The sequence below is a fragment of the Callorhinchus milii genome, unplaced genomic scaffold, assembly GCF_018977255.1.
Source record: "Callorhinchus milii isolate IMCB2004 unplaced genomic scaffold, IMCB_Cmil_1.0 Scaffold1414, whole genome shotgun sequence".
NCBI lineage: Eukaryota > Metazoa > Chordata > Chondrichthyes > Chimaeriformes > Callorhinchidae > Callorhinchus > Callorhinchus milii.
The window spans coordinates 2058-13937 of NW_024706155.1; the positions used below are offsets into that span (position 1 = coordinate 2058).

Genomic DNA, 11880 nt, shown 5'->3' on the forward strand with positions numbered 1-11880 from the left:
ATTTTTATTTTATTTTTTATTAATTTTTATTCTATTTTACTTTTATTAACTTTAATGTTTCACCTAGACGGTAACTTTACCGAAAACAGCAAAGAGTATGAGTCCTTGCAGTCACGAAAGCTTCAAATCTCGCATCCTTATCCCCTTCATCCCCTTTTCAAGATCGTTCGTCAGCAACCCACCCCCTTAGAAGCGCCCGCTCGCTCTCCACGCATCCCCCTCGTCCCCTTTTGCTGCCTATGGGGCCGTCCATAAATGACGTCACGCGATTTTTGACACCCCCCCCTCGTGACATGACGTCACAAAAGTCAGACCTCCCCCCCTCAATTATGACGTCATAAAACTCTGCCCCCCCTCGTGACATGACGTCACAAAAAGTGAGACCCCCCTCAATTATGACGTCATAAAGCTCTGCCCCCCCTGTGACATGACGTCACAAAAAGTCAGACCTCCCCCTCTCAATTATGACGTCATAAAACTCTGCCCCCCCCTCTCCTCGTCACATGACGTCACAAAAAGTCAGACCCCCCCCCTCAATTATGACGTCATAAAACTCTGCCCCCCCTCGTCACATGACGTCACAAAAAGTCAGACCCCCCCCCCTCAATTATGACGTCATAAAACTCTGCCCCCCCTCGTGACATGACGTCACAAAAAGTCAGACCCCCCCTCAATTATGACGTCATAAAAACTCTTCCCCCCCTCGTGACATGACGTCACAAAAGTCAGACCCCCCCCTCTTTATGACGTCATAAAGCTCTGCCCCCCCCTTGTCACATGACGTCACAAAAAGTCAGACCTCCCCCCTCTCAATTATGACGTCATAAAAAACTGCCCCCCCTCTCCTCGTCACATGACGTCACAAAAAGTCAGACCTCCCCCCCTCTCAATTATGACGTCATAAAACTCTGCCCCCCTCGTGACATGACGTCACAAAAAGTCAGACCCCCCCTCAATTATGACGTCATAAAACTCTTCCCCCCCCTCGTGACATGACGTCACAAAAGTCAGACCCCCCTCTCAATTATGACGTCATAAAACTGCCCCCCTCGTGACATGACGTCACAAAAGTCAGACCCCCTCTCAATTATGACGTCATAAAGCTCTGCCCCCCCCTCGTGACATGACGTCACAAAAAGTTAGACCCCCCCTCTCTCAATTATGACGTCATAAAGCTCTGCCCCCCCCTCGTGACATGACGTCACAAAAAGTCAGACCTCCCCCCTCAATTATGACGTCATAAAACTCTGCCCCCCCTCGTGACATGACGTCACAAAAGTCAGACCCCCCTCTCTATTATGACGTCATAAAGCTCTGCCCCCCCTCGTGACATGACGTCACAAAAAGTCAGACTCCCCCCTTCTCAATTATGACGTCATAAAACTCTGCCCCCCCCCTCGTGACATGACGTCACAAAAAGTCAGACCCCCCTCTCAATTATGACGTCATAAAACTCTGCCCCCCCTCGTGACATGACGTCACAAAAGTCAGACCCCCCCTCTCAATTATGACGTCACAAAGCTCTGCCCCCCCCCCCCTCGTCACATGACGTCACAAAAAGTCAGACCTCCCCCCTCAATTATGACGTCATAAAACTAATGTTTACAATCCTACTCATTGACATGTAAATGTTTTCCCTACCCCTCCCTCTCTCTGCCTCCGCCCCCTCTGTCTATTTTAAGGCCTCGCCACAGAGACGATCACCCCTCTCTGTGCCTGTGTTGCTCTCTCTCTGTGTATCTTGGTGATGTCTGTCTGCTTATATGTCTGTCTAGAGTTTTATGGTTAGATTCTATGTCGCTATTTCATTATACCTGACGACGATTGCTTGTGTTGCAATCGAAACGTCGTATGCTATTTAATTTATTCTTTTATCTATATACGTGACTTTACCGAAAGAACCAAAGAATAATTCCTGCAGTCACGAAAGCTCCAAAAATTAAGATTGTCCCAACAGAGTCGCCGCGCCCCTGCCCCTCCGCCGCTTTGCCTCGCAGGGAAAGATGGAGCGCCAGCAGCAGGAGCAGGAGGTGGAGGTGGTGGGCGTCGTCGGCGTTGCGAGGGAAGAGGGCGGCATCATCCTGTTCCAGCGGCAGCGCCGGCAGAAGCGCAACTGGCTCATTCCGGCAATCAGCGTCCCCGAAAACGACCGCGGTCCCTTCCCCAAGCATCTGGTTCAGGTAAAGGCCTCCCCCCTCCCCTCTTCCCTCCTCACCCCCTCTACCCCAGAGCCGGCTCAGCCACTAAGCGACCCTTGCAATTGCAAAGGGCCCCGTGGCCAGCAGAGGGCCCCCTAGAGTCACTGCTAGCTAGTGGATGAAAAAAATCATACATCAAAGGGGCCTCCAACCAAATTTTGCTTAGGGCCACCAAAGGTCTAGGGCCGGTTCTGTCTAACCCCATGACCCTCCCCCACCGGCGTTGAAGTTGACTAGCGCTGTCGCGGCGGTCGTCGCGGCGGTGGCGGCAGTTCGGCGGTGGTGACGCGGCTCTCACCTCGCGGCAAGGAAGGTGGTCCTGGGTTCGATCCGTGCTGCCTACGTTCAACCCCCTGTTTCAGCAGTGTGTGAATGTCATGCGTTGGTGAGTGTAAGGGTGAATGTGTATGTGGCTAAAACACAGCAAGTTGGTACAGTAGGGGGCACAGGTGGTGCATCAGCCAGTCATCTCGGTCATCTCGGTCAGTCGACCGTGGCACCTGCTGGGTCTGCCCCGTGACCTCCTGCCAGCGGGCGTTCGACACTTCACGTGGCAGCCTCAAGGTGCACTTGCCTGGCACAAGCGTCGTGGTGACGTCACCGCCACTTAGTGGCGAATGGCGGTTGTTGTTGTTGGGGTTTGTGGTGGTGTATTTAGCATGCCATACATCAGCATGTGATGTTTGTTGTGTGTGTGTACGCATGTATAAATGTTGGGGGAGCTGTTGCCAATTGGTTAGCACGCACTACGCTCTGATTTCCACTTACAGCTCACACCCAGTGACGGTTATCTGAACCTTGGTCTCAAATAAGTACCCGGTGCGATGTATAACTGTCTCCACTGGGGAGACAAAGGCGGCCGGGTGTGTTGGTAACTGCATATCACACCCCCTCGCGCGCCACGCCGGCCTTCATATTTGCTGCTGCTCGCAAACTGCACTTGCCCCAGCAGTCTGTTGAAGGCTATCCGGGGTACCTTTGCGTACGTGTCTCCACGCGATGTTCGAGCGTAGCTATCGTGTAGACCAGGGGTCGGGAACCTTTTTGATTGGGAGAGCCATAAAGCCAAATATTTCTAAATATATTGCATTGAGAGCCATATAGTATTTGTAACGTGTAATAAATTAAATGTCTTAATTTTAATGCGACTTCTGGCGCTGCGTGTTTTTGCTGATGGCCTTGTGTAGTCTGGTTCGTACGACGTGGTGAGGTTGAGCTTCATGCAGGCGTTGAGGCCCCGTGACCCGTGAAATTTATCTTCAAAACTAATTTCTGTTTACTTTAAAACGACACGGTATTATTAAGCAATATCACAAGTATTTTAAAATCAGTTCCAAACTGATTTTTGTATTTTTTAAAAAATCCTTTATATTAAGTTCGCTTGCTTGCGTGCTTGCGTGCAAATCTTTCGCTCGTTTTTTAACCCACTTCCCGTGATCCAATCGAGCTGACATTTTGCACACAGACTCGTTGTGCGTGACAATTAATGTTCGTGAAAAATTTTTCTTAAATGTTACACTGTTTAGGGAAAACAAATTAAATATTTAATTACCAATTGCTTAATGGTGGCAGACAATCATCTGACCCATAGATTGGAGCCATCTCAAGCCAGAGGACGAGAGGACTCTAGCCGCCACGCATATAAAGGATTTATAGTGAAAAACTTTGTTTTTACGGGTTTACTTGTTTCAACTCAAAATTGTCTTGGGAGCCAGAAGAGCCATGTATGGCTCACGAGCCACAGGTTCCCGACCGCTGGTGCAGAGCGTAACGCCGCCCCCTGCCGCCTCCCCTGCGCCTTCGCGCGTGCGCCCCCACAGATAAAATCGAACACACACGGGAAAGTGCACTACAGCATCGTGGGGCCTGGCGCCGACCTGAACCCCGTCGGGGTTTTCATCGTGGACTCCGTGACCGGGCGCCTCTCCGTCACCAAGACCCTGGACCGTGAGCTCGTCGCAGAGTATCTGGTGAGGCACTCACGCGAACACCACACCCCCGTGTGTGTTGGCGTAGCGAGGTCCAGGCCTCTATTGTGGAGTTTTACTGGTAGGAACGAAGTGAACCTGCCTACAATAGATTATATCGTCCATCCGTCCGATGTCCGATTAGGTGCAGCAACATCGCCCCCTACTGCAAACACTTGGCAGGACCCTACAAAAACCTTTAGACTCAGTGAGGCTTTCCTGGCTAAACAAGTGTAACATTCCCTTATAATTCCCTGAGATAGTTTTTAATGAAAACATTTAAATTAAAAATTAACTCACAGCGGCCTAAAGCCTACAGCTAGGCCTAAAGGCTAGAACTAGGCCTCAAACTCTCCCTTCGTATCGTACCCCCGCCGTTTCATTTTATTATAGCCATTCATTTGTTCGTTCCTACCAGCCCACCCCGCAGGGACCTGTTCTCAATGTCCTGTCCCCCGGGCCACTCGGTCAATGTCAACATTTCTGGGGTGCAAGCCTCTCCCGCCACCTGGTGACAAAAACATTCAATTCTCTAAATACCAATATTACTCAATTATATTCATATTACCGCGACATTAAAAGAACATTAACGCGGCTAGAACGGTTTTGGTTTTTTTTCGCGGAGAATTTAGATCTCGGGGTTCGGGTAATTTTTATCGGGCGGTTTACCTAATTTTATTTACAATTTTCAATATCACGAGTAAAATATTAACGTCCGAAACAAAAGGCGTCAACGTTTGCGGATCAACCTGCAATCGGCTTCGCAGCCCAGCGGACCTCCAGGAGTCCCGTCGCGGTCCGTCGGTGGTCCAGGTACTACTCTCAGAGAACCACTGCGTTGCGTGTGCGTTGCATGTGTGTTGCGTGTGCGTTGCGTGCCCGCTGCAGCTGAAGGGCCACGCGGTGGATGTGAACGGGCATCCCGTGGAGAATCCCGTAGATCTCCTCATTAAAGTGATCGACCTCAACGACAACAGGCCCAACTTCAACGCTCCCATGTTCCAGGGCTCCGTGGATGAGGGCTCCCCACCAGGTGCGGCGTGCGGACGGGCACAGACGGGCGCGGTGGTGACGGGGGTGTGATAGTGATAGCACCTGCCTGGGTGTTTTGTAACAACGGACACTCCACCCCCACAACTCTCAATTGGTGATAGGGCAGTTGTGGAGAGAGTGGAGAGTTGACCCATACCTGGGCAGTGTGCTCATGACCAGCTCCGGTTTGACTCTGCTCCCACAACTCTCAATTGGTGATAGGGCAGTTGTGGAGAGAGTGGAGAGTTTCTCACACCTGGGCAATGTGCTCATGACCAGCTCCGGTTTGACTCCGCTCCCACAACTCTCAATTGGTGATAGGGCAGTTGTGGAGAGAGTGGAGAGTTTCTCATACCTGGGCAGTGTGCTCATGACCAGCTCCGGTTTGACTCCGCTCCCACAACTCTCAATTGGTGATAGGGCAGTTGTGGAGAGAGTGGAGAGTTTACCACACCTGGGCAGTGTGCTCATGACCAGCTCCGGTTTGACAGCAGAGGTCTCACTCTGAATCAGTCGAGCGGCATTATCTTTTCATCGGTTGCGTAACGCTGTGTGGTAGCTACCTGGTCTGTTGCGCCGCACGAAGCTTCAGGTCTTCTCGGACACAGTCATTCCCTCCCTTTTCTACACTTGTGAAACGTGGACCCCCCCTAATGGAACATCTTCGCCGGTTAAAAACATTTAGGCTTGCCTGCCTACGATTCATCCTGGGTTTGACCAGGCTGGATTGTGTGAGGAGCTCACGTATCCTTGAAAGATCCGGACAAAGTCCCATCCGTGAGCTCCTCCGGCATATGGCTGGGTCATGTAGCCTGCATGCCCAGTTACCGCATGCCGAAACAGCTTTTGTTTGGCCGGATCGAGGGGGCTAAACGGGCGCGGCACGGGCTAGAGAAGAGATGGAGTGAACATAATGTTTGTCACCATGTCCACGCATCCCTCCCTGCCCTCCTCCCTCCCCGCCCTCCCTCCCCGGCAGGCACGCCAGTGATGACGGTCACGGCGAGTGACAAGGATGATGCCTTATCGGCCAACGGCATGATCCGCTACAGGATCATGTCGCAGATTCCCAAGGTGCCCGTGGACCGCCTGTTCACCATCGACAACACCACAGGCGTCATCAGCACCATCGCCGCCGGGCTGGACCGCGAGGTGGGTCGTTGTCCCGCGGTAACCGCCGCCGATTGGCCGATGTCGGTCCGGGGGGTGGTGGCTAATCTCTGGGGTTGTGTGTACGGTGTTACACTCGTGTTGTCGGTGTGTATGCGCACGTACGTTGAGCGTCTGTCGCGCAACGTACGTCGTAGATGACCGCGCTGAGCGGAGGTGCGAGGGAACGGCGACAGGCTTAACACGAAAAGCGGATCTGAAGAAACGAGTTTTCAGCTGCAGTGGCTTCTTAATTCTAAAGCTTTCGTGACTGCGGGGATTCATCTTCTTGGTTCTTTCGGTAAAGTCACGTAGAAGGGAACTAATAATAGAAATAATATAAATATAAAACAATGAAAATTCTCACGACGTTTCGACTGCAACACAAGCAGCAATCGTCATCAGGTGCGAAATCCACAGCAAGACAATTTGAAAAAAGTGACGGTTTTTACAATCGTGATTTGAAGCTTCCGTGGCTGCAGGAATCCATACTCCTTGGTTCATTCGGTAAAGTCACGTGGGTAGAAAATTACCAATATTTAAAAATGAAAGGTTCTGCAGTTCCACTGCTGAATTATTATTTTTTCCACCGAAGACGACCGCTTGTGTTGGGATCGAAACGTCGTGACATTATTCTTATTTTGTTTTCTAAAGAACCAAAGAGTATATTATATACATTTTATTATTCATCATTGATCAGTTCTAGATTTGAAGCTTTCGTGACTGCAAGGATTCATTTTCTCAGGTTTTTTCGGTAAAGTCACGTGACTTTACCGAAAAAAACCTAAGAATATGGCTTCTTAATGTTGTGTGCCGCGCGTCTCGGAAGCGACGGTGTCGCGGCGAGCGCGCTCCGCTACGAACCCGGGGACCCGAGTTCGATCCGACACCGGCGACGGTCGACTCGGCCTCAAACGAGTAGCTGCTGCAGCGAGCAAACATCCCACTGGGGAGACAAAGGCGGCCGGGCGTGGTGCTGGCCACCCGCCTCCTCCTCGTGCGACGTGCCGGCCTTCCGCAGTTGCCGCTCGCTTAACGGCGCTTGCCCCAACAAAGGTCTGTCGAGGCTACACGAGGAATCCTTGTCCTCGTTTGTTGATCTTTAAGGGGTGTGTCTGTGTGTGCCCCGTCGATGTAGCGAACGCCGCAGTACATGCTGGTGGTGCAGGCCTCGGACATGGAGGGTGACCCGGACATCGGCCTCAAGAACACGGCCACCGCCATCGTCACCGTCGCCGACAAAAACGACAATCCCCCCGAGTTTACGGGCATAACTGTACGCACCGCGCCACCACACTCACCGTGCCACCACACGCACCGCGCCACCACACTCACCGTGCCACCACACGCACCGTGCCACCACACGCACCGTGCCACCACACGCACCGTGCCACCACACGCACCGTGCCACCACACGCACCGTGCCACCACACGCACCGTGCCACCACACGCACCGTGCCACCACACTCACCGTGCCACCACACGCACCGTGCCACCACACTCACCGTGCCACCACACGCACCGTGCCACCACACGCACCGTGCCACCACACGCACCGTGCCACCACACTCACCGTGCCACCACACGCACCGTGCCACCACACGCACCGTGCCACCACACGCACCGTGCCACCACACGCACCGTGCCACCACACTCACCGTGCCACCACACTCACCGTGCCACCACACGCACCGTGCCACCACACTCACCGTGCCACCACACGCACCGTGCCACCACACGCACCGTGCCACCACACTCACCGTGCCACCACACGCACCGCGCCACCACACTCACCGTGCCACCACACGCACCGTGCCACCACACGCACCGTGCCACCACACGCACCGTGCCACCACACGCACCGTGCCACCACACGCACCGTGCCACCACACGCACCGTGCCACCACACGCACCGTGCCACCACACTCACCGTGCCACCACACGCACCGTGCCACCACACGCACCGTCCACCACACGCACCGTGCCACCACACTCACCGTGCCACCACACGCACCGTGCCACCACACGCACCGTGCCACCACACGCACCGTGCCACCACACGCACCGTGCCACCACACTCACCGTGCCACCACACTCACCGTGCCACCACACGCACCGTGCCACCACACTCACCGTGCCACCACACGCACCGTGCCACCACACGCACCGTGCCACCACACGCACCGTGCCACCACACGCACCGCGCCACCACACTCACCGTGCCACCACACGCACCGCGCCACCACACTCACCGTGCCACCACACTCACCGTGCCACCACACTCACCGTGCCACCACACGCACCGTGCCAACACACGCACCGTGCCACCACACGCACCGTGCCACCACACGCACCGTGCCACCACACGCACCGTGCCACCACACGCACCGTGCCACCACACTCACCGTGCCACCACACTCACCGTGCCACCACACGCACCGCGCCACCACACTCACCGTGCCACCACACGCACCGTGCCACCACACTCACCGTGCCACCACACGCACCGTGCCACCACACTCAACGTGCCACCACACGCACCGCGCCACCACACTCACCGTGCCACCACACTCACCGTGCCACCACACTCACCGTGCCACCACACTCACCGTGCCACCACACGCACCGCGCCACCACACTCACCGTGCCACCACACGCACCGTGCCACCACACTCACCGTGCCACCACACGCACCGTGCCACCACACTCAACGTGCCACCACACTCACGTGCCACCACACGCACCGTGCCACCACACTCACCGTGCCACCACACTCACCGTGCCACCACACTCACCGTGCCACCACACGCACCGCGCCACCACACTCACCGTGCCACCACACGCACCGTGCCACCACACTCAACGTGCCACCACACTCAACGTGCCACCACACGCACCGTGCCACCACACTCACCGTGCCACCACACTCACCGTGCCACCACACTCACCGTGCCACCACACTCACCGTGCCACCACACTCACCGTGCCACCACACGCACCGCGCCACCACACTCACCGTGCCACCACACGCACCGTGCCACCACACTCAACGTGCCACCACACTCACGTGCCACCACACGCACCGTGCCACCACACTCACCGTGCCACCACACTCACCGTGCCACCACACTCACCGTGCCACCACACTCACTGTGCCACCACACTCACCGTGCCACCACACTCACCGTGCCACCACACTCACCGTGCCACCACACTCACCGTGCCACCACACTCAACCGTGCCACCACACTCACCGTGCCACCACACGCACCGTGCCACCACACGCACCGTGCCACCACACGCACCGTGCCACACACTCACCGTGCCACCACACTCACCGTGCCACCACACTCACCGTGCCACCACACGCACCGTGCCACCACACTCACCGTGCCACCACACTCACCGTGCCACCACACGCACCGCGCCACCACACTCACCGTGCCACCACACTCACCGTGCCACCACACTCACCGTGCCACCACACTCACCGTGCCACCACACGCACCGTGCCACCACACTCACCGTGCCACCACACTCACCGTGCCACCACACGCACCGTGCCACCACACTCACCGTGCCACCACACGCACCGTGCCACCACACGCACCGTGCCACCACACTCACTGTGCCACCCACTCAACGTGCCACCACACGCACCGTGCCACCACACTCACCGTGCCACACCACACTCACCGTGCCACCACACTCACCGTGCCACCACACTCACCGTGCCACCACACGCACCGTGCCACCACACGCGCCGTGCCACCACACGCACCGTGCCACCACACTCACCGTGCCACCACACTCACCGTGCCACCACACGCACCGCGCCACCACACTCACCGCGCCACCACACGCACCGTGCCACCACACTCAACGTGCCACCACACTCAACGTGCCACCACACGCACCGTGCACCACACTCACCGTGCCACCACACTCACCGTGCCACCACACTCACCGTGCCACCACACTCACCGTGCCACCACACTCACCGTGCCACCACACCACCGTGCCACCACACTCACCGTGCCACCACACTCACCGTGCCACCACACGCACCGTGCCACCACACGCACCGTGCCACCACACGCCCCGTGCCACCACACTCACCGTGCCACCACACTCACCGTGCCACCACACTCACCGTGCCACACACGCACCGTGCCACCACACTCACCGTGCCACCACATCACCGTGCCACCCCTCACCGTGCCACCACACGCACCGTGCCACCACACGCACCGTGCCACCACCACCTGCAACACTCACCGTGCCACCACACTCACCGTGCCACCAGCGCACCGTGCCACCACACTCACCGTGCCACCACACGCACCGTGCCACCACACTCACCGTGCCACCACACTCACCGCGCCACCACACGCACCGCGCCACCACACGCACCGGCCACCACACTCACCGCGCCACCACACTCACCGCGCCACCACACTCACCGTGCCACCACACGCACCGTGCCACCACACTCACCGTGCCACCACACGCACCGTGCCACCACACGCACCGTGCCACCACACTCACCGTGCCACCACACTCACCGTGCCACCACACTCACCGGCCACCACACTCACCGTGCCACCACACTCACCGCGCCACCACACTCACCGCGCCACCACACTCACCGCGCCACCACACTCACCGCGCCACCACACTCGCCGTGCCACCACACTCGCCGTGCCACCACACTCACCGCGCACCACACTCACCGTGCCACCACACTCACCGTGCCACCACACTCACCGCGCCACCACACTCGCCGTGCCACCACACTCACCGTGCCACCACACATAGCTCCGTGTGGGCCTTACCTGGTCAAATATTTATTCTAGATTTGAAGCTTTCGTGACTGCAATGCTTCATATTTTAGGTTTTTCCGGTAAAGTCACCATGTAGGTAAAAACATTAAAAAGTAAAATAAAATAAAAATCACGACGCTTGTGCGTTGCCTCCGAAACGTCGTGATTTTTTTATTTTATTTTACTTTTTAATGTTTTTACCTACGTGGTGACTTTACCAAAAAAAACCTAAGAATAAAAATATTTATATTTTTGAGGCTGACGGAACAATGACCTGACGACGACCCCCCCCCACTCACCATCTCCGGCACAGTTCAGCGGCACGGCGCCGCGAGAACGCGGTGAACGTGACGGTGACGACGCTGACGGTGACGGACACGGACGAGCCCGGCACGCCGGCGTGGCGGACGCGCTACGTGGTGCGCGGCGGGACCCGGCAAGAACTTTGCCGTGGAGACCGACCCCCGCACCAACAACGGCAGGCTCTACGTTGTCAAGGTGACGGGCGCGGTGGTGGGGAGGGGGCGGTGGGTGGGGGGAGGGGCGCGGTGGTGGGGGGAGGGGGGCGGTGGTGGGGGGAGGTCTGTCGCACACACTGCCGTGGCGGAGACGGTGATGGTGGTCGGGTATGACAGTGGTGATGGTGAGGTCGTGGTGGTGATGATATGGTGGTCATGGTGATGGGGTAGTGACAGTGGTGATGGTGAGGTC

General features: G+C 56.5%; 1 protein-coding gene across 1 annotated transcript; it reads left to right on the forward strand.

The window, feature by feature from the left end:
- Positions 1–2003: 2003 nt before the first annotated feature.
- LOC121852820 (cadherin-2-like) lies at positions 2004–11667 on the forward strand (the record flags this gene model as incomplete). The annotated part of the gene is made up of 6 exons (XM_042346711.1): positions 2004–2180; positions 4019–4168; positions 5054–5198; positions 6177–6349; positions 7485–7648; positions 11483–11667. Coding segments are annotated over exons 1-6 (994 nt in total), but the record flags the coding sequence as incomplete, so codon positions are not given.
- Positions 11668–11880: the final 213 nt, after the last annotated feature.